At 35.3% G+C, this 27,376-nt stretch overlaps 4 protein-coding genes across 4 annotated transcripts; 3 read left to right on the forward strand and 1 right to left on the reverse strand.

The window, feature by feature from the left end:
- The first annotated feature begins 76 nt into the window (after nt 1–76).
- Nucleotides 77–908, forward strand: LOC109012522. The gene is made up of 2 exons (XM_018994224.1): nt 77–314; nt 370–908. The coding sequence occupies exons 1-2, from the start codon at nt 77–79 to the stop codon at nt 906–908; spliced, it is 777 nt and encodes a 258-aa protein (XP_018849769.1).
- Nucleotides 909–4,145: 3,237 nt separating this feature from the next.
- On the forward strand, nt 4,146–11,740 carry LOC109012444 (vacuolar protein sorting-associated protein 9A-like). Its single transcript, XM_018994080.1, has 5 exons — nt 4,146–4,440; nt 5,723–5,870; nt 7,852–8,022; nt 9,698–9,877; nt 10,827–11,740. The coding sequence occupies exons 1-5, from the start codon at nt 4,349–4,351 to the stop codon at nt 11,613–11,615; spliced, it is 1,380 nt and encodes a 459-aa protein (XP_018849625.1). The 5' UTR covers nt 4,146–4,348; the 3' UTR covers nt 11,616–11,740.
- Nucleotides 11,741–15,325: 3,585 nt separating this feature from the next.
- Nucleotides 15,326–16,225, forward strand: LOC109012542. Its single transcript, XM_018994248.2, has one exon. The coding sequence runs from the start codon at nt 15,444–15,446 to the stop codon at nt 16,095–16,097; it is 654 nt and encodes a 217-aa protein (XP_018849793.1). The 5' UTR covers nt 15,326–15,443; the 3' UTR covers nt 16,098–16,225.
- A 1,129-nt stretch (nt 16,226–17,354) lies between these two features.
- LOC109012443 (histone acetyltransferase of the MYST family 1-like) lies at nt 17,355–27,064 on the reverse strand. Its single transcript, XM_018994078.2, has 9 exons — nt 26,724–27,064; nt 24,801–24,889; nt 24,531–24,590; nt 22,979–23,188; nt 20,151–20,219; nt 19,862–20,023; nt 19,225–19,318; nt 18,955–19,097; nt 17,355–17,851 (listed from the first exon to the last, which is right to left on the reverse strand). Exons 1-9 carry the CDS (start codon nt 27,010–27,012, stop codon nt 17,648–17,650), a joined length of 1,320 nt encoding a protein of 439 aa, XP_018849623.1. The 5' UTR covers nt 27,013–27,064; the 3' UTR covers nt 17,355–17,647.
- Nucleotides 27,065–27,376: the final 312 nt, after the last annotated feature.

The following is a 27,376-nucleotide window of genomic DNA, read 5'->3' on the forward strand; positions in this document are numbered from 1 at the left end:
AACTGGCTACATGGCCTTGAAATTCGATATGAGTAAGGCATATGATCGTGTTGAATGAGTTTTTTTGAGAGCTATCATGAGTAGAATGGGCTTTGACCAGCAATGGATTGAGTTAGTTATGAAGGGGGTGGAATCTGTCTCTCAGTCTATTTTGGTTAATGGCATCCCTCAACCATATTTCAAACCATCTAGAGGAATAAGGCAAGGTGACCCATTATCACCTTACATTTTCCTATTTTGTGCTGAAGCTTTATCCTCACTAATGTGTCATGTTGAACTATCAGGAGCTATTAATGGTGTTCCCATAAAGAGAGGCAAACTACATGTTAATCACCTCTTATTTGCGATTGATAGTTTGCTTTTTTGCAGAGCCAATTCTCTTGAATGGAGCAAGCTTATTTACTTACTGGATACTTATGAAAAAGCCTCTGGTCAAAGACTTAATAAAGATAAAACATCCATTCAATTCAGCAGAAACACTCTTAAAGAAACTCAAGAGATGGTGCTGGAAATTGCTGGTGTTAAGTCAATCTCATGAAAGATACTTGGATCTTCCAACTTTGATTGGAAGAGCTCGTGCAAAGGCCTTTAGGACTATCCTGGACAGAGTCAAACAAAAGATTAGCAACTTTAAAGTTAGATATCTGTCACAAGAAGCAAATGAAGTTCTTTTGAAAGCAGTGGTTCAAGCTTTGCCTACATATATCATGTCAGTTTTTAAATTTCCAATCTCATCGGCAAAGGAGATCAATAGAATGATGCAACATTTCTGGTGGGGACAACAAGACCAGACTAAGAAAATTCACTGGATTTCATGGGATAAGATGGTCAAGTCTAAAGCTGTTGGGGGCTTGGGTTTCAGAGAACTGAAAGACTTTAATTTGGCATTATTGGCCAAACAAGGATGAAGACTATTGCAAGATCCTAATTCCCTAGCTTCCCAGGTATTAAAACAAAAATACTTCCCCAAAGCTCACTTCTTCCAAGCCAAAATGAGAAGCAAGCCTTCCTATATTTGGAGAAGAATATTGGCAGCTAGAGGACTAATAGAGTAGGACACATACTGGAGGGTTGGAAATGGGAGAGATTAAACTATGGCAAGACAAGTGACTCCCAGGTTCAAGTTCTATGAGGGTTCAAAGTATTGTCTAATCAAAGGAAGACCAGACTACTGTTCAAGAATTGATTGATCCAGTGACAAACCAATGGAGGACTGATCTGATTACAAGCTTATTTTCAGGTGACATTGCTGAGAAGATTTTGCAATTGCACAAACAAGCCATACAAGATGATTTGGAAAGGTACAACAACAGACCAGTTTAATGTGAGAAGTGCCTACCATCTTCAAAAAGAACTAAGGATTTTATCAAAAGGACAACCTTTAGTTTCTAATGAAAGGAGGAAACTTTGGTCTGTGCTTTGGAAACTCAAGATCCCACCAGCAGATAGAATATTTGTGTGGAGAGCATGCTTAGAGGGTCTGCCTACTATGCTGAATCTTTTCAAGAGGAGGCTAGTTGAAAATCCTAAGTGCCCTATATGTTTTGCTGAAGAATTAGTTATTCATGCTATTTGGTTATGTCCTGCAGCTAAGAATGTGTAGAGTCTATGTTCCAAATAGATTAAAAAATGTGCTATATGGAAGGAAACTTTTATTGAACTGTTTGATAATTTTTGTTTGGATTTGAAATGGAAGTGGTGGAGGAATTTTGTGGAGGAATTTTCAGTTGTGGCAAAAAGGATTTGGCATAGAAGGAACAAGTTCATTTTCCAATCAGTTTTCCAGCATCCTAAGGAGATCTTTTTGCAAGCTCAATTAGTTTTGAAGGAGTTGGTCGAGGGTAATACTAAAAATAGTCGGGCAGAGATGGAAGGGAGTAGACAGACACCAGAGTGGGTTCCTCCACCTGCAAACATCATGAAGGTCAATTAGGATATTGCTACAGACAAGGTTAGAGCGCTAATAGGTATTGGCATAGTTCTAAGGGATAGTGCAGGAGCAGTCATTGCTACATCAAGAACAAACAGGCTTCTCAAACAGGACCCTCTCTTGGCTAAAGCTGTTGGAGAGCTGCAGGCCACTATTTTCTGCCTCAATGTAGGTTGCCTGAGCATCATTCTAGAAGGAGATTCTCTCAAAGTTATTCAAGACATTCCTAAAGACATGGCGAATTTTTCAAACTATGGTTTGGTGATTGAAGATATTAAAGCAAAGCTATTATGTTTCTCAAGTTGGTCAGTTAGTCATTTAAAGAGAGAGGCTAATCACCTAGCTCACTCTCTAGCTAGATCGGTTTTGGTAGTTACTGATGTAATTGTGAATTGGCCTTATTGTCCCTGAGTTGTTTTGTCTTTCCAAGTTATTGAATGAATGCAACATTCCTTTCAAAAAAAAAAAAAAAAGTTAATTACAGTCTTTCATCATGTTATCAAATAGTTTGCAGGTAAATTAATAAAAAATCATTTGCTAGCTTTTGTTTAAATTCTAATTTTTATTTCATTTATATTCTTTCTATATATAGAATCTGACTTGGTGCATATATTTGGGTTTCTCTTGAGTTGCGCAAGTTTGTTTGGACACTTGGAGTATTTCATAATTATGTGAATAATAGTAAAACGATTTGTAAATAGTAGTAAATTGATTTGAGTTAAGATATTTTATTGAATTTTAAGAAAATAGAGAGAAAAGGTTTAATAAAATTATTATAAAATTAATAAATTATTATTTTTAGTATTATACATATATATATATATCTTTCTATGTATCATTATTATATTTAGAATTATTGCAGAGCTTCTTCTTAAATTAAAAAAAAATAATAAATACATTTACAATAATGAAGCAAATCAAGAAAAAATTGATAAAACAAATCAAAGTATAATTAACTTTATTTTGACTATAAAAAAGTCACTTTGTATTATTAATAAAAATTCACATATTTTTTTGGGACTTATCATACTTGTCACAAGTATATATATTCTATAAATTCTCACAAATCCAAGTCAGTAACTTACGTAAGTTAAGATGTGTCTTTAACTATTACGGAACATCTTTTTTTCTCAAGAATGAAGTGAAATAATATTTTTGTTGGAACACAAGGAATATTTGATTCCGAATTAAGATAACATAAAAACCTTCAAAATTTTTTAATTAATTAATGGAAAAACTAGCCAAAGATTCATTATCAATATGATTTATTTTATATTAGATGGTCTAGACTCTAGATTAATATAACAAAAACGGCGAAATATAGAATCCATCAATATCAATGTCATATGACTAAAAATAAAGATTTAAACAAATGTTATTCATATGAAAAAAACTGATTCATTCACTACGAAAAAGTAAAAAACAAAATTATTTTGAAATAGATTCATTACTAAAAAAAAAATATATATTAATATGATCTTTTGTCATATAAATCTATTAATTATGAAGATGAAAATTTTTTTTTAATATTATTTTTATTTTAAAATTTGAATAAGTTGTATTCATATTGGTGTTTTGTTTTAAAGTTTATAAAATTTGTAATGATTAGATAATAACCTCATTTGGTTACACAGATAAATTGAGATGAGATAAAAATTAAAAGTTGAATAAAATATTATTAGAATATAATTTTTGGTTTGAGATTTAAAAAAATTGAATTATTTATTATATTTTGTGTAGGAATTTAAAAAAATTATAATGATTATATGAGATAAGATGATTTGGTAACCAAAATAAGATATAAATGAAAATATTAAAAATTTAAAATTTAAAAATATTTTATATTTACATGATATTTGAAATAAAAATTGTAAGCAGTTTCGATTAGATGAGCCTCCTAGGGCGCTGGCTCCACGAGGAGCTAATAAAGGAGGAATATGTCACCATGTGTATACTCGATTTCAAATATCCGGATTCGGGTAGTCGGTAGGGCTTCGATTTTCTCCCGACAACCGTATTGATATTTGGAAAAAGCTTTGTATTGGCTATTTATATTTATATAATTATAATTAATTTCATACAATGCTTCTTATAATTATTTATATAATTATATTTCAAGTAAGTAATATTTTTATAAAATAATTTATAAAAATAACATTAATTTATATAAATACCCTGGTTCTAAAACGTAATTATAAAAAAATTGTGCGTGAAATGTGAATCTTCTCGTTCAAAAGACAGAGATACTGCTAAATTATCCAAGCACCAAGCTACTCACTCCATTTTTACGAACTCTGTTTCCTTGGAACTATTTTTTTTTTTTATCAGCAACTCTGCTTCCTTAAACTGGCCTAGTAATCTGTAATCACTCGTTGAAAGCTCAGGTTTTGACACAATCGAACGGGGGTGCGTGGGTGGATGGAGAACGCCGACGTTTTCATGGGTCTCCACGACTTTCTGGAGCGCATGCGACAACCTTCCGCAGCAGATTTCGTCAAATCTATCAAAAGGTACTGCATTTATGATCCAAATTAATTCCAAATTTAAACCCTCTAATTTTTCTTGATTCCGTGGTGTATTTATTACCAAGTTCTTCTTGCAATTATGATGGGTTTGTTTAGCCAATAATTTTAGCAAGTTTTTGGGGAGTAGTTTCTTCTATCTAAATTTGAGGGCGTTTAAATAGATGGGTAAAAGTCCCATCTGGAATTTTCCGGCATTATTAAATACTCCCACTACTTCATGTCTCTCCTAGCAGAAGCCTTCAAATTTTGGATAGGACTTTGAGAGTATCTTGTTCCGATTATAGAGTAGTTACGATGATTCTGTTCCTTGCATGAAAGACCTGGGACTTGGTCTTTAACCACAGGTTCAAAGTAAAAAAGAAAGGAAAATCCACTGAATTCAAAGTCAATTGCTTGATGTTTATGATTCTCTCCGACTCCGACTACGATATGGTTGATTGCCTATAGTTTTAACTAAATGCTCGAATTTATTTTTCACTAGAATCGAAGCCAAAGTTAATCGTGGGCGGGTGGGTGTGTGTGTGGGGAAACTGCGTCATGTTTTGGTTGATATAGGATGTATCACAACCCGTTTAGGAATGGTATGTCGAATTACTTTTCAAACCTGAAATTCGAGATGATTAAAATAGACAAGGGAAGCTGTTGTGAGAGAGTGGTAAAGAAACCTTTCCACGAGCTTTCCCTTCAATTATAAATTTTCGGGTTTGTGGAATGAAATTCACGCTCCCCTTCTTGCATGGAAAACACTACTCTTACCAAGGATGGCCACCGACATTTTCTCCCGATTTTATTTTATTTTTTTTACTTAATGGTTAAGGAATTGTTTTTTTAATGAACTTGTGATTTTTTTCTTTTTTTGAAAAATGTTCAAGGGATTTAAAAAAAATACTTAAAAAAAAAAACACAAAATAAAAGGTAGATTTTGCACTTGCATGGAGCATGCAAGTTGGGGCACATGCTTCAGTAAAAGTTTATAGTCGAAGGATAATTAATTCAACTCTGGAGCTTCATAGAATTCCCCATCCAGTGATTAGGGGGGCAGCCAATTATACGTGAGAGATACTTGGAATGGGAGAGACTGCATTGTACCTCATGATTACTCAAAACTAATGATAGCCTTTCCATAGAAGATTTACCATGCTTTGTTTATTTATTTCTTCACCTAAGCAAAAGGTTCTTTCCTACTGCATATATAGTGCATATGGTAATAACATTTTAACAAGCAATCATGTGCAAGGTCTTGAGTGTGATGTCTTCCATATGGCAGTTTTATCGTCTCATTTTCAAACAATGCTCCTGATCCAGAGAAGGACGGTGCTGCAGTACAGGAGTTCCTTGCCAATATGGAAGCAGCTTTCAGGGTTCATCCACTTTGGTCTGGTTGCTCAGAGGAGGAGCTGGAGAGTTCTGGGGAAGTGAGTTACTGTACATTTACACTGTATTTGCATTTCTTTGTTGGATGGTTGTTATTATGAAGTTTTTGATGGTTGCTCATTCAGTTTCGTTCTAAATTCCAGCTCATTCCAATCAATTCACTCCATTCTGGACCGTTTTAATGGCAAATTTGTAATTTTATTGAGTTTGGATGACATTTTTGTAAATTTCAAATCTAGATGGCATTCATGGAATTTTAAAATCTAAAGTCAATTATATAATTTTTATTTTTTTGTAACGTTATATATGTTCCTCCTCTCTCTCTCTCTCTCTCTCTCTCTCTCTCTCTCTCTCGTTAATTGGAATAAAGTTTGCTCCCTAGTTTCGAGTGGTGGTTTGGGTGTGCGCAATTTGAGGACTTTCAATAAATCGCTTTTGGGGAAGTGGCTATGGAGGTTTCAAGAAGAAGGGGAGTCTTTGTGAAAGGAAGTTGTAGACTCTAGACATGGAGGTGCCTGGGGGGTTGGTGCACTAATGAAGTGAGGGGGGGGGATATGGTGTGGGTTTGTGAAGATATATAAGAGGGGGATGACAATGCTTTGAAAACAATATTAGACTTGTGGTCGGACAGGGCACTTGCATAAAGTTTTGGCAGGATGTCTGGTGTGGAGAGCGTTCTTTGGAGAGGACCTTCCCAGCTCTCTATAATATTGTGGCTAATAGGGAGGCTTCAATAGCGGATATGTTTGTGTTTGCCCAAGACTCTTATCAGTGGAATATTTTATTCACTCGGGCTAACCATGATTGGAAGTTGTCTACTATTTCAGAATTTTTTAGCTTGATATACTCTTTAGAAAGATTAACGGCACAGGACAATAGGTTACAATGAAAGTGCAAGGGCAGTAAGAAGTTCTCAGTCAAGACATTATAAAATTCTGGCATCACAACGTAATGTACATTTGCCATGGAAAAGTGTTTGGAGGTCACGCGTACCTTCCAAAGTGACTTTTTTTGTGTGGACTGCTGCACTTGGAAAAATTCTAAACACGGATAATTTAAGGAAGAGGGGCCTCATTGTGATGAATTGGTGTTATTTGTGCAAAAAACATGGAGAATCAGTGGAGCATCTACTATTGCATTGTGAGGTGACGAGAGAGTTGTGGAATGGGATATTTAGTAGGGTGGATGTTGCGTGGGTTATGCCGGCAAAGGTGGCTGACCTGCTTGCTTGTTGGAAGGGTCTACAAGGTTGTTCCCAGGTAGTAGCAGCTTGGAAGATGATCCTGTTGTGCATTATGTGGTGTACTTGGATGGAAAAGAATGCACGATGCTTTGAAGATAGGGAGCGAACAATGGAGGAGCTTCAGAATTCTTTTCTGCACACTTTACTCATGGTTTTCAGCCATTGTTCTTAATGGAAATAGTGTACATGAGTTCTTAGCTCTAATTTAGCTTTTTAAGAATGTATTTAGGTGTTTTCTATTGTATACTCCCTGTGTAAATAGGCCATGCCTATTTTCATTCATATTAATGAAAATTACTTTTAACTGATAAAAAAAAAAAAAATCTCGGTTCTTTTATTTTTTTGTGTCTCAACTCAAGTTTGTGATTTTTTTAATATTATCTTTTAACACCATTTTTTTATGTTTTCAACGTATTTTCATTTTATAAATCTCAAATTCTACCATATATATATATTGATATATACACACACGCACAAATACATACATGATACACACTTATATATACATGTATTTATTTTATTAAATATCAGTTATATGTTTAAATATATATATATATATATAACTAATCCTGAAACGGTACACCGGAGCGCACCGGTACCAAAATATTATGTTCCAGTGCTTCAACCGGAATGGTCACCGGAACGGAATTTAAAACATGGGTTGTTTTCATTTCAATTTCCATTTTAGTTGTTTTTTCCTCCTTGTAATGTGTGCTGTGAACATACTTCGATCTATAGTGAATCAGTGATTTCCTTACCACTGCACCTTTCAAATACAGGGACTAGAGAAGTATGTCATGACAAAGTTATTTCCTCGTGTATTTGCTTCACATCCAAGTGATGTAAAACTTGATGACCAACTTTTTGAGAAGACCGCTTTGATTCAACAATTCATTCGACCAGAAAATTTGGATATTAAACCAACCTTTCAAAACGAAACATCGTGGCTAGTAAGTGGGACCCTCTCTCTCTCTCTCTCTCTCTCTCTCTCTCTCTCTCTCTCTCTCTCTCCATATATACATATATATATATATCTGATTTAACCTATTGGCATTAATTAGCATGTTTACATTTTAAGAAGGGCAATGGATATTTTGGATGGTCATAAGGAATTTTTTAGTTTTTTTTTCATAATTTAAAATGTCTTGGATGCATTTAAAGTGTGGGACCCAACACAACACACTCAAGTTTAACTTATGTTCTGACTTTTTAACTCTCAAGCTGCCATAAGAGAACTCCCATAGTTGTTTCCTCATACAAAGTTTCACTCTAGCATGCAAAAAGAGATGGCACATATTAAAAGCTTATATATGTTTCTCCTGCACATGCACAAAAATAGCATATAGAGATCTCTCATTTATAAAGTTTCATGAGTTTATTCTTTTTTATTAAGTTCATTTCTAACAGTGTTTTTACAAGATGGCATGCCCAAGATCCCCCCTCCCCTACTGGAGGTGGTCATTTTCTTTTTTTCTTTTAAATAAAAGTCTATTTTAATCATCACTTCCTTCTGGTGTTTGCTGCCTATAATTTCATACTTCATCTTGATTGACCTAAACTAGATTTTTGTTTTTTAAATGATTATGTTTCTTCTTTATTTTTTTGTTTGGGAGGAAGAGAGGTGTTATTATGATTGAATGGAGGCTTCAAGTAGGAGATTCGAAAGTACACAAAAAGATCCTACTTTTGGTACTGCCCTTCCTTTGGCTGGCTCTGCCCAAATATAATTCTCTCTCTTTTTAAATGGATATTCAGCCAAAGTTTTCATGAAGGGAATTCCAGATCTTGTGTTCTGTTACCATTGCCTCTTATGGATATTATATAAATTACTAAAATGGGATTCAAAATTTTAAGTTCAAAACTTTATTTGGGGCTTTCAATTTCCAGTCATTAGAAGCCCAAGGTTTTTAACTTTGTAGAGCTTGCTTAGCAAAAGAAGGTTTTCTTTAGCAAGAAAAAATCTAATAAAGCGACTGGAAGAGTTTGGAATTTCCTCCCATGATAAATTAGTACCTGTGAAGCGTGACTCATTTGATATTATCTAAATTTTTCTGTATATGTTGCACTAAACCCCTCTAGGTATGAGCATTTCACTATATTTTCCAGTACTGAAGAAGGGTAATGATTCCATCAGAAGTTTTCCATCATTTCTTATCTATCTTGACTCCACAGTTGGCATACCATGTGTCACTTAGTGCCAATTAAACAAAATCACTAGCTTTATATTGATCCTGTCATTTTCAGGCTGTTTGGTGAAAGCTAGGTCCCAATATATGTCTTGAGTCCCACATCAGCTGAATTTTATCAACAAGGAATGTTGATCAGGTCATGAATAGGAATATGTTGAATCCATTAACACCGACAGATACCACCTTGTATGTTTCTTGGATAAGTAACAACCATAAATGGCATTAGGAGATGGTTTAAGCAAAAGTGCGTGTAGAACATCCTTTGAAATGTGGGATATGCAACACTCTCAAAAGGCTGACAAGATTTTTCTACTCCGGTTAACCTCAATGCTCAATTTAGAAGTATGCTAAACTGGGTTTTTTTTTTGGGGGGGGGGGGGCGGCTTAATATTTTTCATATAGAGTCTTAACTGCATCTCTATTTCGGTCTTGGCAGCTTGCACAGAAAGAACTGCAGAAGATCAATATGTACAAGGCTCCTAGAGACAAGCTTGTTTGTATCCTTAATTGTTGCAAGGTTATTGGTAACTTACTGCTTAATGCTTCTATTGCTTCGAATGAGAACCCCCCTGGAGCTGATGAATTTCTTCCTGTCCTGATTTACGTTACTATAAAGGTGAGTTTAGATATACTATATGATTACATAATTTAATTTCTGATATCTTACTGTTATTGAAAACAAAAATCTGATGGTTCCATATAGTTATTGTGTTCATGATGAAATTAGTATGTTTGTTTTGGATCCCTTATCTCTGTTATTGCTTACCCGTTAATCATTGATAATGGAGCATTGCATGAAACAGGAAAGGGAAAGTTTTAGAAGTAGGACTTGACATGGGGATTAGAAGTCAAACAACGGTATATTATATCCATGTACATGCTATATGTTTGTGTCCATCTCCTTAAAAAGCTGCTATGCTCTCTCCAATCACATTCAAAACAAAACCCTATTTTCTAATATTGGATAAAATGTTAAAAGACAAAACATTGCGATTACCATAGAGTTTAAAAACAAATAAATGTGTGATTACCGTTCATACCGACATGGCGCACGATGCATTATTCAAAGTGGTATTGGTTCCATTATTGTTAATTTGAGATATATTTTCGTGGATATAGTTTTTAAATGTTGTAATGTTTGCTTTCTCCTTTAAATTTACTAAGTAATCAGCGAGATCATAAATGTGTAACTTCTAAGATCTTCCTTTTGAATTTTTTGGTATAAAAAGTATTTTTTATTAAAATATGTCCGCCGTGTTTTTAAAAATTAAAATTAACGAAGGATAAATTGTTTAATCTAATTTTATTGTGGTGATAGGATCGCATTAGAAGACATATATAGTATGTCTTCGGATATAATGAAATGGTAGCATCCCTTCCACCTATCCTGTAAGGGGAGATGGGATGGGTGGTAGTGCAAATTATTGTGATTACACAAAGCCTGATTTAGTACCAATAATACTTTGCAAACTGATTGCTTCCATGCTTCATATCTCTCTTCAATGTCCCTTGCAATTTGACACTTATAATGTTATATTTATGACTGCACGAATGATATCAAGCAGGCAAACCCTCCGCAACTGCACTCCAATTTGTTGTATATTCAAAGCTACAGGCAGCAATCTCGATTAGTTGCGGAATCAGCGTATTTTTTTACGAACATGCTCTCTGCTGAGTCTTTCATCTCCAACATTGATGCAAAGACGCTCTCAATGGATGAAATTGAGTTTGAAAAGAACATGGAATCTGCTCGAGCACTTCTTTCTGGACTCTCAGCTGATTGGGATGGCCAGTCTGATCAGAGTGACAGAAATGCAGCAGACGTGTCTACAGCAGAACATGTGGATCCTAAACATTCATCTTTTAATGTTTCTAATGATGGGGATTCTGCAACTCGAGATCCGTTATCAGTGACAAAAACTCCATCCCTCTCCGATTTGGAGAACAAAGGGGCAATTATGCTTTTGAAGGAGGATATGGTTAGCCAAGTCTTTCGGGATTATCCATATTTGTTTGCTCATGTTGGTGACCTAACAATCGACAATATAGAAGACCTGCTGAACAATTACAAACAACTTGTTTTCAAGTATGTTTGTCTTTTCAAAGGGATGGGTGCTATTCCTTCACCTTTGCCCAGTTCTCAAACTCAGAAACTGCAGCATAGAGTTGTTACCGATAAAGAACCTGGAGATACTAGAAGTGTAGAACCAAATGATGATTCAAAAGAGCATACCAGGGAAGATGATGGTTCAAATAAAGTTCCTTTATTACAAGAGGATATTCTTGAATCCAAGTTGCCACAGGATGAAGCATTTTCAGCTCAAGGTGGGGGAAATGATGAGACTTCTCAATGATGTTTCTCTTAAAACTTGTTTCTTGTAAAAGTAAGTTGAATTACAAAGGGAAAGAAAAGGCAGTCACCGAGCCATTTTCTTTCCCTTTTCATGCAGTGAATGAGAAGCTCTCTTTTAAGCTTTAACTTTCTTTGGCAATGAGTGACGGCCGTACGCAGAAAAATCCAGAATGGAAGGGTAGAATTTGATGGCAATGCATTACATAACATTCCATGAAGATGTAAAACATTCTTGTCAAGGAGAAATGTTTGATTTACATAGAAATTTAACTAGAGTTAATTTATAAATCGACGTAGTTTGATATAAAATATTATATATTTTACAACAAAAAGAAAATTTTCATTTAGACATCTCGTATTACATCAGTTTGTAAATTTATTTTTTATAAAATTTGTCGTAAAAAAACTTTCACACAAATAGTGCATGTTAAATTCGACATAGACTGCTATGATAATAATTATAACATCATATTTTTTTAATTAGTACGGAAGTAAAAGCAGCAAAATAAGAATATTGATAATATTGATTATTGAGAATGGTGTGTCCAAATTCAAATTGCTGAAAAAATCAAATATGAAGAATATTGAAGTTGGAAGGTGAGGAGGGGTCGTATTTTTGAGATTTAGTACATAGAGAAGCTTTCACATGCATGGCCTAGACGTTATACATCGATCACAATGCTTTAGTCAATTTTTTTTTTTTATATAAAAATAAATTTATAAATTGAAAAGACGTTTAAATTATAAAATTATTTTTATTATAAAATAGATTTAACGAATAATATGAAAATACTTTAATTTGTAAATTTATTTTTAAAAAATTCTACTCATTATTTCTATATCACACATCATATAATTTTTTAATTTTTTTTTCTTATCAAATGTGTGGTATATTAATAATGAGTAAAAAAATTTCTGTAGTTTAGTAAGAATAAAAAAAATCATGTATAATATGTATCGCGGGATGATGAATAGAATGCCATTTTTTTTTTTTTTTATAAATTCAAAATAAAATGATTTTTTATGTAATGTATTTGTAGTATTAGCAATTCACATGTATAAATATCAAGGCATCCCATCAGGTGACACGCATGTGATCGTAGCCTAACGTGGATTTTTTTTTTTTGTCTTTTGACTAAATGTCAAATCAGATGCCTTGGATAGTTTATAGCTGCATTAAATTAAATAAAAAAGTGACATTAATGGTATTAAAGTCAGGCATCGGAGGAGGGTTTGAACTTTGCTGTGGGGACTCCGTCTGAAGTTTGTGGCATGTGGCCCACACCATGGGCATGTGTGACCGACCGTCCCTTGACGGCAAGGCGGGTGGTTGAAATTTGAATACTGACATTCGAATAATAAAGGCCTTCTTTAGATTTAAAGAGTGTTTATTTCATTTTATATTATTATTATTATTTTTTTAAATTTTTATATAAAATATAATAAATAATTTAATTTTTTTGAATTCAATTCAATTTTTTTAAAATTTAAAATAATAATGATAATAATAAAATAATATTATAATAATATTTTATTCAACTTTTAACTTTCATCTAAAATCATCTCATATCGTATTCAACTCCCTCTCATTTTTTCGAGAATTAGAATACCTAAAAGCCATGTAGACCAAACTACATTTTTCAAGAGCTATGTTATTTAAATATTTATTATTTTTTAAATAACAAAATTAATTTTTGATAAATAATCTTACATCATTTAAGTACGATAAGAATGACAAAAGTGTGCTGATAGATGTACGTAAGACCAACCTACAAGACTGGTTATTTATGTATTTTTCCTCAATTCTTTTGTTCTTTTCCCTGATCAATTCCTGATAGATGTGTTTTAGCTCTAAGGCATATATATATATATATATATATATATATATATATATAAATATATTTAAATGATGAATTTCAACTTTGAGCAAGAATTTTGGGTTGAAGTCACTTGGCTTTAAATGTAACGATCCTACTCAATTACTACTTTTCCAAGCCATTTTAGCCATTGTTAATCACGATCATTCATATCAACGAAGAGTACAAGTTTAGTTACTAAAGATAGATATCAATTTATTTATTTATCATAGATTGATAATTGATCTCATATATTTTTTTTTACTCAACAAGCTTTGAATCTAATTTTAGGGAACTATGAAATTCTTTAAGAATGAAACTAAATAAAGAGGACTGTGATGAGACAATTGTAATAACGAAGAAAATCTGATTTATAAGAAATTAATTGAATTGTTTATTATATTTTATATAAAAATTTAAAAAAATTATAATAATGAGATAAGATGATATAAGATGAGATAAAATACTTTTATTATTCAAACGGGACTTAAACCAATTATAGCATAATATTTGACCCTTAATTAATGGTTATGAAGGCCATTCAGAATGAAATGAATACATAAGAATGACTTCACATTGAATTTTTTGTAATGTTTGATTTAATAAAAAAACAAGATATAGATATTTAAAATAAAAAAAAAATGCAAGGCAAATTGTGAGAAGAGAAGCCGACCGTTGAATGATGAGGTACTTCAAAATGACAAAGTTGCTGTCACTTGCCCAGTCTCCTAATTCCGGTCTTTACAACGACATAAATGATTCCTATATAATAATGACTACGTGGCCGTCATGCACCTTGGCAAACGTGACGCCACCTATATTATGTCTTCCTATTAATTGCTATTGTATTGTCCAATATCTCCATTTGACTGTTTTTTTTTTTCTAATTTTATAGTCAAAGATTTCGATTTTCTGCCATTACTACTGAAAAAAAAAAAAAAATTCCAAATAAATGGAAACTGATCCCAGTATGTTAATCAACTCGAAGAGAGATATTTTAGCGAGAAAAAATTTTATAAAAATAAATTTATAAATTAACGTGAATTGATATGATATATTAGATTGTAAATTTATTTTTATTATAAAATAGATCTAATATATTATATGAAATCATATCAATTTATAAAATTATTTTTATAAGATTTTTTTGTAGCTGTAGCACTTATGTTGCTAAAATACCATGTGATAATCCTAAATGAAATTAAGTTCTTGTTAGATGTTTTAGTCCATATTGTTGATTAATGGGAATTTATGGGAATATCACATAATATATATACTTAAATTATCTGTACCCCAAATGAATATTATATATACGTACTGATGGTATTTTGTATTTGGTGTGAAGAATAAAAAATACGTTATGAAAATAATAATAATAATGCCTCTCTTTTGTATTTTTCACACTTCACTATCTTCTTGATCTAGGGCTCCAAGGGGACAACCCGAGGGTCAGCCTATGATGATGTATAACCAAGTAGCGTGTAAAGTTGCTTGAAATTCATGAATCACTTGGTGCTAACTCCCCCGGCCCTGATCAATAATCTTGACAGCCTGCTTTTTACTCATTCTAAAAATCATCAAAACAAGGGTCCACTTTATATGTCTGCAACTGCAAAGTAATTAGTATTCAACCAAAGTTAATGCTGTCCTGGTCTTATTCATTTGGTTTTAAGTTGTACTTAAGGGAGGAAGGAGTCTAGGGAGGACTAGGTAAACAGATAGAGAAAAAAAGGGCACGCAACAACAATATAACATTGTTGCGTTCATCACACTTCACTTTGTGCAGTTTCTCTCTGCATGCGCTTGGACCACCTAACCTAGACAACTTTGGACAGATTCAATGCCCTCTTCTCATTAACCAAGAAGATCACTTTGAGAAACATAAACAACCAGTCTATTTGTAGTTGTAGTTGTAGTTATAGTTGTCTCTCCCAAACAGTACCAAAGAAGACGGACAAAGGGTACATCAAAATATGGGCAAAGAATACCATCGCCTCCACCACCACAACCACCACCAATACCAAAGCCTGCATCTCCATTCAAGAACTACATTCATGCCCATGTTATGTACAAGAACGACCATCAAAGATGTGGCACTTCCGAAATGGAAAGACCACTCGGTATCTGTCTCCGACGACACTTTGTCCCCGAAAATCGGTTGCATGGGCCAGGTCAGGAGAAACATGAACAGAGCGATTGGCTTCCCCACCTCTCACAAAATCACCCTCACCACAAACCACAATGCTAAAAGCAACAACAACAACGATTTATCTGTCAAGTACTCCAACGTCAAGAAACTCTTCTCCAGCAAAAACCTCGACATGATGACTGCCACCACAACTGTCACCGCCGAGGCCGCCACTACTGCTAGCTGTGGAAGAAGGAGACAAGTGACCATGAATTGTGCAAGAGGGCTCAAGACTAATCGTGGTGGAGAGAAATGTGTTCCTATCAGCATCGAAGATTTGGATCCTCCATTGCCGGTTATCAAGAAGGAGCAAAAGCCTGTAGGAGGGGAAGTGGAAAATCTTTGGAAGAGGAGATCTGGTGGGGTAGCACTGAAAACTTTACAGCTTCAAAAGATACATCATCCTAAGCATTATCTTCAACCTACCACTGTTTGTTAAGAATACTTCAATGGGAGATGAGAAAGATGAGGCATAAGAAAACATTCATGTAAATGTTTTTGGTTTTAATTTCCAAATCTGAATATTTTTTTTTATTCTTTGTTCACAGTTCGGTGCTGCTGATCATGATGTATGTTGTAGTTGCTCTAACGTCGATCCAGGCTTTTGTTGACAACTTGACATGAGAAATGAGAAAATTACGGAAAAAAGAAAGAAAGAAAAAAACAACATATAATAATAACTGAGAAAAGAGATCACGAGATGATCATCCTGCAGGAAGTACGCTCCGAGGCTTTCCGGTCAGTCGGTTTCTTTACTCACGTAAATGTAAAATTAGCTTTACGCAAATGAAACGGATAAGCAAGCCAAGCTACACGTCTCAGTTCCAACATAATTAATCTAGCTGGTATAACTGGCTCTTTAGGTACTTAAATATTTCGTAATTGTTCTGAGCCTTTTACAGTTATTGCTTATGTGAACACATGAGCTAAATAATTCCAACAAGTTGCGTAAGGAAGATATGGGTTGGTTGGGATAGTGAGTTTTGCCGAGATGGTTTTAAATGAATTAAATAAAATATTATTAAAATATTATTTTTTAATATTATTATTATTTTGACGACTTAAAAAAATTGAATTATTTATTATATTTTATGTGAGAATTTAAAAAAATTATAATGATAAAATAAGATGATTTCTGTATTGAAACAAACCATTGTATGATTGTTCGGTTTTTCACATGATCTAACTTATTCTCATTCTGAGAATGTTATTTGTTAACATGACACTTGTTAAGAGGTTAATACATAAAACCATTTAAAATACATCACGTCAATAAATATGACAACAAATAAAAATAGCATTACTTTTTTTTTTATCTTTTTTTATTTTATTTATAATAACAGGAATACAAACCATTACTACAATAATAATAATAATAATAATAATAATAATAATAAAAAAACAGTAATACTATGGAAACTGTCATCGCATTTGGAAGGGAGACTGGGTTTTAAACACGTTAGGTGTGTTGTAGCTGCAGCGGCTAATATAAAGATCTATTCTTTAAAAAATGATTACATAATGACATTGGAATCTTTTGGGTAGACGGCAATACCACTGAAACACATATGTTGCCAGTTTGCTTTTCCCTCGTAAAGGATGCACTTCCCACAGTTTTTGTTGGAATTTTGTTTCATCTGGATTCTGGAGAGTATTGGGAAGTCATCAAAAGCCCTAGTCCTGCAAATTCATCTCATGGGAACAGATTTTGGTGCCAACTCAAAATCTTCACAAGCACGTTATGGAAGCAAAAGACTTTTGAGTCAATTGAAATAATCAGCGGTAACCTAAGCGGCCTAGTGTTGTCAGAATATATTATTAATTTTTTTGTTCATGCATACGTACAGGAAATCACAAAATGGATAATGCAAGGAAAAAGTCACCAAGACAATTCCCAGTTTCATACCCTAAAAGCCTATATTCTATACAAGAGAGGTCAGTTACAAGTCAAGATAGAAGGCAGCAAGTATCCGGATGACTCTGTTGCCATCAACTTTGTTCTTTATAAGGGGTCCAAATCAATTTGCTGACATCAACTTCGAGACCCCCTCGGCCGGCTGCTTTGAGATGGCGATCCAAGACCTTCGGATCAGCACAGATGACATGCTGCCCTTTCCTGTACTGAATCAGTTCTAGGCTCTGAAGGGTGCTTAAAATATCCTCCGACTTAATTGCTGTCATGTCACTAAGTTCCTGCAAAAACATAGCGTGTACATATAGAATCATAACCAGCCGAAAGCAGGGGTTCAACAGAAAGTTCATAAAATAAGAACCAATGGAGAGATGTAATCACACAAACATACGTACAAGGTACAAACAATGAAAATAAAAACCCATAAATGATTTCTCAAATTGCAAAAAAAAAAAAAAAATTTAAAGGTCCATTTATACACTAATTGTAAATACTTATTAGGCTCAACATTAACATATTGCAAAAGATTATCAGGTTCAAATATATCTCTAGACATCCTGAGTTTTCCTCTTTTCAGGGCATGGGACCCCATTCTTGCAGTGTGCATATTTGATTATTATTATTATTTGGCGTAGTTATGTAAATTAATTCCTGATACACTGATGGGAATACTAGGAGTAGTTAAAACTTCAAACCATTTCCATGGGTTGTCTGAATACGACAAACAAATTCACATAAGAAAAAATATGCCATTGAGCTGCAGTGGCGAGCATGTCTCTCTTCTCACCCGTTTCCCCCTCCTTGTTTCTCTCTTCTAACCCGTGTCCCCGTCGCAGCCCAGATCCGCCGCCGATTCGGCCTCCCACCACAGCCACCGACCACCACCACCAAGCCCGTCCTCCTCCCCCAGCCCGAGGCCCCTAGCTCCTCCGCACGCACGCCCGTAGCCCAACCCCACGCACCCACGTCGCGGCTCACATTCCGCCACCTATAGCCGCGCGTCGCCGCCCACGAGCACACCGGAAGTCCACCCCTCGGCCATACCCTCATTCCCTAGCCCACACCGACCTCCCACACCACCGTTTCTCTCTCCCTCACATGCCCTCTCCCTCATGGCCAAATCTGCACCACCAGACTACAGACTGCCGTCATCTCGACAGTCGCCGCCACCTCGACAGCCGATGCCCGGGGATGGGCAAGGGGGGGAGGCCTTGGGCGACACGGGTGGTGAGGGGAGGAAGTAAAAATGAAATTTGAAATGAGAGGGAAGTGGGTTTTGTTGTGGGGTGTTTTTAGTCATTTTACTATGGTGTGTTTTAGATGATCCCAAACAGTGGCTGATGCCAATACTTTTTCTTAATTAAATATGCAAACAAAAGCACACCTTGATGGAAATGTTGCCCTTGTGCTTCTTCAAGATGTCTAAAAGAACCCGGGTCCAGTATCCTCTGTAGCTCAACAGTCCAAGATCAGAAAGGGGCCTCTCAGGTGTGCCAACTTTACCTTCCTTTTTGGAAAGTTCATATGCTGCTCCAAGCAAAGAATAATGTTAAAAATGCACGATAAATAATAAAGATATGAAAAGAATAAAAAAAGATTTTCCAATAGAAAATATAATTAATTAGATAAATAAAATAAAAGGCACAGAACTTACAGAAGGCAATTAAAAATTTTCCATAGCCTTTCCTTTGATAAGGAGGAAGGGTGAGGATGCATGCTAAATTATAAGACTCCTCCGAATGCTTTTCCTGCACCAGCATACACAAAATACATAGCTCTTAATCCTCACTTTTTGTTATTCCAATATCTTTAGCTACTACTAAAAATTTCAGTAAAATAGGGTCAAATATTATAGGCCACTCGAAGCATAGAACATCAGTTTGGGAGAAGCAAAACAACAGAATAACATATAGAGAGGTTAAAAATACTATTACCATCCCTGAAATCAGAGTCCATAAAAATACCAAACAGATCAAGGTCTTCTATATAGAAGATACGTCAAGTGCAAACAATATCAATGTAGGGATACAACAATTACGAAACAATTACGCATCCTAAACATGTTAAAACTCCTAAATTATTCCCACCAACGCTTGAAGTATGTATCCACTGTATAAATCATTTCAAATGCATGCAAGATTCACAAATACTGCATGACAACAAATTGTACGCGAGATTCCAACATTCCTGCGTCAAAAATTTTGAACTTCTATAAAATACCATATTACTCAAGAGAGGTAAAAGACTCCACTCAACACTAAATATGAGAAACCGAAAAGAAGTAATGTTACCTTGGAAAAATAACCAACCATGTGGCATCCCCGCTCATCACATTCACACAAGATATAGAACAGAAATAGGTCAACATCATAATAAAGAGTCTTGTGATCAAGAAACAATTTTGCCAAATAACATAGATTCTGCCCATAGACCTTGTTCTTTTTGCCATCAACCTGTTCCAAAACATTCAATCACAGAAACGTTAAATCAACTAAAAAATTATCAAACAGAAGCTGAGAGATAAGAAGGGAGAAATAATGTGGTTTTCAAAACCAAAGCATTAACACTAACAAAACTTACTTCGAACATTGACAATGTACCACTTCGGTATATCTCATCACCAGGCGGATGCTTAAGATCACACTTCCTCTGCATATATAGAATGAAATTCAATAATCAAATTACATCCTGAGACTAAAAAAAATTAAAACAAGGAAGACCGGGAAATTATTAACTTACATTTTTTTATAAGTTAATAATTTTATTAATAGAAAGCTGTAAGAGTGCTTCCCAAGTACACAAGGAGCATACATGGTATGCACCCAAAACGACAAAGGAAAAAAGAGCAAGAAAGTCCTGTAAATCAGAAATAGTATAAATATGAACATTCATCCAAATTCACCACATTGTCTTCTAACAATCCTCGAAGCTCCTAAATTTCTTTCCCTCTAAAAGAACAACATCGAGCACAACAGGATCAATTTCCATAAAGTCGCACTAGCGGTCAATATGCACCATACAGGATCATTCTACATATGGTCTTACTGTAAGGATTATCAAACCGCCCTTTCCAGCACACTAACAGATCAACCAACCGTCGAGGCATCACACAGGTTAGCACAAAAAGACTGGAAAAAGCTTGCCATAATGTGGTAGCTACCTCACAGTGGAGTAGAAGATGATCCATGGAGTCCTCGTTCCTCTTGCAAGTGCAACACCACTCTATCACAACATGCCTTGTCTTTAAGTTATCTAAAGTATGGATCTCCCCTACTCTTTTTGCACATACAACACCAGTCAATCACTAAGGCCCCATTTGGATACAGAAGCGGTTTCATCTCATCTCATTATTACAATTTTTTCAAATTTCCACACAATATAATAAACAATTCAACTTTTTCAAATCACAAAAAAATAATAATATTAAAAAATAATATTATAACAATATTTTATTCAATTTTCAACTTTCATCTAAAACCATCTCATCTCATCTCACTATCCAAACGATGCCTAAAACATCCCCCTGTCTTCCCTAATGCACCATCCATACAAAGGAAGTCAGATAGAAATTAGCCTTATTCCACCATATTCTCTTCCATGGGAAAGAGGATCTATCATAAGATGAAAAACACTAAAATATGATGATCTCCCTTCAAACATTCCTTGGTTGGAGGGAACCCAACATAGCCTGACCTCACCACCTCGGCTTTAATGGGTGGAGTACAACCTCTCCAATGAAGTACGAGCATCCATCTCCAAATCATTCACCTTTTCAATAAAACCAACATCATACTGATGTGAACCATTGGAGATTTGTAAATGGCCTGCCACTGAAGCTTTTCCTTGAAGCGAGCAAAACTTTAAAGTTCCAGATAAGCTACCTTAAAGTACTGTTTACGGACCACACATCATGCCAAAACTTTGTCCTCAAACCATCTCTGACCACATACATATCTAGAAAAATGGAAAAACTCCCCCAAAACCTCTTCAGATGCTTTTCCAAAGTACAACTCCAAATGTCCCATTAATTTCTTGAGAACACCATCCACCCCAAAGTTTTGAGGCAGGCTCAAGGATTGGGTTGTCATCATCCCAAAATAGGCCTATTAACTAGGAAGGTATGACTAGGCCTATTTAGGATGATGACAAGCCTACCCTTGAGCCTGCCTCAAAACATTGGGTTTTTTTATGAGCCTTCACAGCATACCTAGGTCCATAGATGATAGAACACTAGCTGGGCTAGTAAACACCCTATATTGAATTGGGCCTCATTTTGACCCATTCTTTATGGCCTCTTAGTTAACTCGTTTAACCCACATCCTGATTCCAACTTTTCAATTAACTCCACTTCCCCTCTAATCTTTTCTACTTGCCTCTTAAAACATGAAGTAAACTATGCTCATCTACAAGCACATCCTTTGCCATACCAGACACATCCTTCCCACTGGAAGTCTCAGTACCACATTCAAAGGTTTGCCCGGCTGGAGATCTGGAATTAAACACTCCAACAGCTGCATTTTACTGGTATTTGCCCTATATGATGTGATGCTTGTTGAGCTCGGTTTCAGCCTTGCCCATTCCTCCACATGCAACTGCTTTTTAGAAACAATGTTCTTTTCACCTCTGCATATGAGTTGACCTTCATGCTATATAGTCATGGGACTTCTAGTTTTTTCGTCAACTTTGCTTCTTATCCAACACCAACAAAAATCTGAAAAACATATGCCACCTTACGTAATGCCAATGCAAGACCCTTCCAGCCCTTTCCTCTAATACTTTCCGGTATGAGAATGTGTCCTTTGCGATCACCACCTCCAAATTCAGCCAAAATTAGAAAATGGCCATGGGGATTGGAACAACAATGAGCTGCCTGGAAGAACTCACATATTCCTTCAACCCTTGCACCTGTTCCACAGTATTCATCAACCATCTCTCCCATCTAAGATCTCAATTCATTGAAGACATTAATAGGAAGAGATCTACATGTGGATAGAAATAATTATTTCCAATAATAACACCATGGACCATCTCAGCCATTGATAGGCAATTACGTACTCAATCCTCAATATGTTCACACAGCCCGTTCGACCCAAATCATGTGATCACATATAGAAAGAAGAGCCAAACACTATTTTCATACAATGCTCTCGATGAACTGCAGTAACACAAGATTGCAACAGATTCAATGTATGTTGGCAATTATGGCAGAAAATTAAGAATCTAGGGAATAATATTTAGTTCATGTATTGATGAACTGAATGCTTATATATATATATACATATATCCATAGAATATTGATGAACTAAAAAAATCCAAAATTGCCATCTAAATTTTACATACAAGCATGCTATACCATAAAATGAAAATTGAAAGCTAGTGAAAACAGTGTAATATAAGGCACAGCTCACCATATGCCTTTGAAGCTGTTCTTTGCGCTTCATGAAATTGAGGCAAAACTCACAGAAGTACAGCTTCAAACAGTCATTGTATTCTGGTGGAAAGGGAGAAAAGTACCATGTCTCAATCTCATATCTTCCAAGTTCTATAGTTGCTATGTTTTTCACTTTTGTGAACTCCTCATGTTCTCGCAAGCTGGCAGCATCAAGCTCTTCATGACCCTAAATAATTGTTAAGGAAATATTCAGATTATAAAATATAAATATATATTTTTTTTATCAGTAAAAAGTAATTTTCATTAATATGAATGAAGATAGGCATAGCCTATGTACACAGGGAGTATAGAATAGAAAACACCTAAATACATTCTTAATAAACTAAATTAGAGCTAAGAACTCATGTACACTAATTCCATTAAGAACAACAGCTGAAAACCATAAGAGTAGAGTGTGCAGAAAAAAATTATGTAGCTCCTCCATTGTTCGCTCCTTATCTTCAAAACATCGTGCATTCCTTTCCATCCAAATACACCACATTATGCATAACGGGATCATTTTCCAAGTTGCTGCTACCTGAGAACAACCTTTTAGACCCTTCCAACAAGCAAGTAGGTCAACCACCTTTGCCAGCATAACCCACGCAACATCGACTCTACTAAATATCTCATTCCACAACTCTCTCGTCACCTCACAATGCAATAATAGATGGTCCACTGATTCGCCATGTTTTTTGCACAAATAACACCAATCCATCACAATGAGGCCCCTCTTCCTTAAATATAAATATACACGGGATGTACTATGATGTAGGCAGAATAACAGCCAGCAATTCAGCTTATAAGATTGTCAGCAACTCACATCATTTGGTATTTTATTGATTAAATTGAAATCTCACATAATATGTGTTTGAGTGTGTGATTTGTGCGTTATAATATGTATTCGAGTGTGTGTGATGTGTGTCTATGGGTAGGTTGGTAGGTGTGTAATTGTGTGTGAGAGAAGGGGGGATTGACCAGGGAAGACCGGCATCCCATAGGAAATAAAAATGGAGAGATTCATAAGAAGAACTCCTTTGATAAGGTTCATAGGGGTGTGATTGTGTGTGTGTGAGAGAGAAGGGGGGAACATGAGACATGAAGGCCATGACTTATTAATTACTGTTCTTAGTGTGTTAAATCTTCATAAAGCTTTTCCATTGCACAATCTCAACTCATTTTTTCTCTCATAATACATTGAATATCGAGGTTAACGGCTCTAGCTCAAATTGCACTTGCTCCCTCATATGAATAAAGTGATGCATGAAACCACGAATTCAAAGACCTGCTGGGTGCTTGAGTAACTTAACAACTAAAAAAAAAAAACCGCATCAAGAATCAATTTTCATTTCACTCATAACTAATTCAGAAGTACTTGCTTCCAAAAGCCCATTTTGCCTTTTGGTTCACTTGATCACTCTAGTTTGTCCTCAAGCTTTTATTTAAATAGGATTTCAGATTGACAAAGAAATATAAATGCACCAACAAAGCACCAAAAATATTCCAAGCAATTTTTTACATGTATTTACCTCTACATGAGTCTCATCAATCTTCCGCTTCTGGTGGCGTGTCATTTTCAAGCTTGTAACCTGGAAAGCTCATCCACAATTCTCGTAATCAGCACTAAAAGATAATAAATTGTGAGAAGCATGTAAAATGTGCAAGGTAACAGGAAAAAAAAGACACCTTTGTGGCTTTGTCCAAGAGATGTGGCCAAAGATAAAGGATTCTCATTTAACAAAACCAACCATTAGAGAAAGGAAAGCACCTAATAATTAACCAATATCATATGATCATACCTTGTCCTCAACCTTCTCATCAACAACAGTCTCTACAGAATCAAGATCAAGTTGTTCAAGCTTCACCCATTCATCAAGCCTCCGATTGACTGTCAAAATGCATAAAATTATAAACAGAAAAAAATCCTTTCCGCTACCATTATGTATGGAAAGTGAAGAGATGGGCATTCATAATAGACAATAAGGCGATAACTTTGAAATAAATGGAATGCCAAATGAGAACCTTGATTTCATAGTTTGCAAAATAATTTCATTTATCTATAAAAAAAAAAAAAAAAAAAAAAATTCAATACAAAATGAATAAAAGGAAATGGGTCATTGGGTGTGGCCACAAGTAAGAACACTGCTAAGAAATTTACAGAACAAATCAGATACAAAAGATGACAACCCATGACATTCGGAGCATTCTAGCTGACATTTATAAATTCACCAAAGTAACTTATTTCAACTTTCCTAACAGAAAACTCCTTGACCATAACTCTGAGAACCTATTAATGCACTAAAAACAATTGCATACCAACTGTAACATGAACACATGCTCCATGGTTTTTCTTCTCTCCAATTGATAAACACAACTCACAGACCCCGTAAGGAATGGACCCATGAGCCCCCCTCCCTCTCCTCCCCTCTCTAGTCCTTATCAGAGAAAGGAGGATATGCCTATTTGGTCCTAGGAAAACTGGGAGAATCCCCTAATTAATTGAGACAGTTCAAACCAAAAACCTCTTAAAGTAAAAGAATGAAAGCTTATCATCCAAACATCTAATTTAACTATAGTGGGAAAGAAACCAATTCATCTTCAGTGTTTTCATAAACTAGTCACTCCGTCATAGTTCATCAAACAGACTCCATTATCCATACGGACAACTATTACGTAGGGTCTTTCGGACCCACTCCTGCAGAGTAAACCCTGGTACCGTGCACCGCACCCTCGAAAGTTTCCCTACACGGAACTGGTTAAATCGCTGGCTTTTCACCAGGGGGTATGGTCCAAAAAGATTTTTTGTACCCATGAGGTGTTGAATCTTGGACCTTGAAGGGAGTGATACCCCAGACCAAGGCCTTCACCACTTAGGCCAACCCATTAGGGTTCCATACGGACAGTTTTTTGTAAGTAAAAAAAAAAAAAATTGTCTGTAAGGATAATGGAGTCTTGTTTGACTCGATAATTTCCTATAGCTACTGAAGCGCCTTTCAATAGGCTGTTACCAGGGCACGACACGATAAAAAAATGTTCAAGTCATGAGTTCAAGTCACGGAGGGGGCGACCTATAGGCTAGATTAAAATGTCTTGGTACTATGTACGGACATGGTGTTAAGTCATTGAATACTGATAGATGAGTGAAGCCACTAAAAGGAAAATGGCTACCACCGGATCAGTGTCGATAGAGTGGGCCGCTGTGGATGTCGGATTCGGAAGTGTGGTGGAATGTTATGATCTTGAGGGTTAAAAGTTTAACCAAATTAGTATCCAACAATCCTATGACTTTTGGATCAATGGTTGCGTCTTTAACAAAAAAACACAGGCTGCAACTGAACGCGCCAAAGCCTCAACCCAAAAACAGGCCTTTGTTACTGAATTCCGGTAACAGAGGATAAGATTAGTAATAAGTCATAACTCCACAAAGTGCAGCACGAATCACCACATTTTTCAGATAACTATCAACATTAAAATACCCACCTAAAAACAACTTCAAAGCAATATATTTAGCAAAATCAAACAGTAAACTTGAAACCCTAATTGACACAAATTATGGAACAAAACCGAATAATACGAAGCACCGGACCACCACATTCCGTCACGAAACGGCAACTGCAACTTCCAAGGCTTCAAACCCTAACCTAACCCTAACCTAACCCTAACATTAGGAATCCGAAGCGGAAGTTCAAAGGCAAGAAAAAATTATATATGAGAGATCTTACACTCCGTGTAATGTACGTAATACTCGTAATCATTCGGCCCACCGGTGTGCATTTTTCGCCGTTCGATGACTTTGACCGGGTGGAATTTCCCGTCCCTCCAACGACACATGACACGAGTACCAACCTCAAGAGGTAGAAAAGACGCTTTCCGCTTCTTCATCGGGTCCGATTCCGGCGCAATTCCGGCCGGGAACCCGTCTTTGTTTAGGGACTTGTGGTGGCCGGGAAACGTGGCGGGTATTGTAGAGCCGTTCTCCGCTGCACTAGTCGGCGTGTCTAACGATCCCATTTGTCGGTCGAGGCTTCGAAAGTGCTTGGGACGGGGATAAGAAATATAACGACTAAAGGTTGATTTTTTTTTTATTTTTTTATTTTAAGGCTGCGTTTGGGTGTCGAATCTCATGTGATCTGAATGGTTAGGCATAGTAGTATTTTATAGATTTTATTAAGATATATATGAATGTCTGAAATAGATTGAAATATATGTTTAAATATATGAATATGTTGATATATATTTAACATTTTATAAGAAATTAAAAAAATAGTAAATTTTATTAATGATTGATTTGAAATAAGTTGATAGAGTTTTGACACCCAAACATAGCATGCATTAAGGGTTTTTTTGGGATTGCGTTTAAAGTTCTAAAAAGTAT

This window comes from Juglans regia, chromosome 16 (assembly GCF_001411555.2).
Source record: "Juglans regia cultivar Chandler chromosome 16, Walnut 2.0, whole genome shotgun sequence".
Lineage (NCBI taxonomy): Eukaryota > Viridiplantae > Streptophyta > Magnoliopsida > Fagales > Juglandaceae > Juglans > Juglans regia.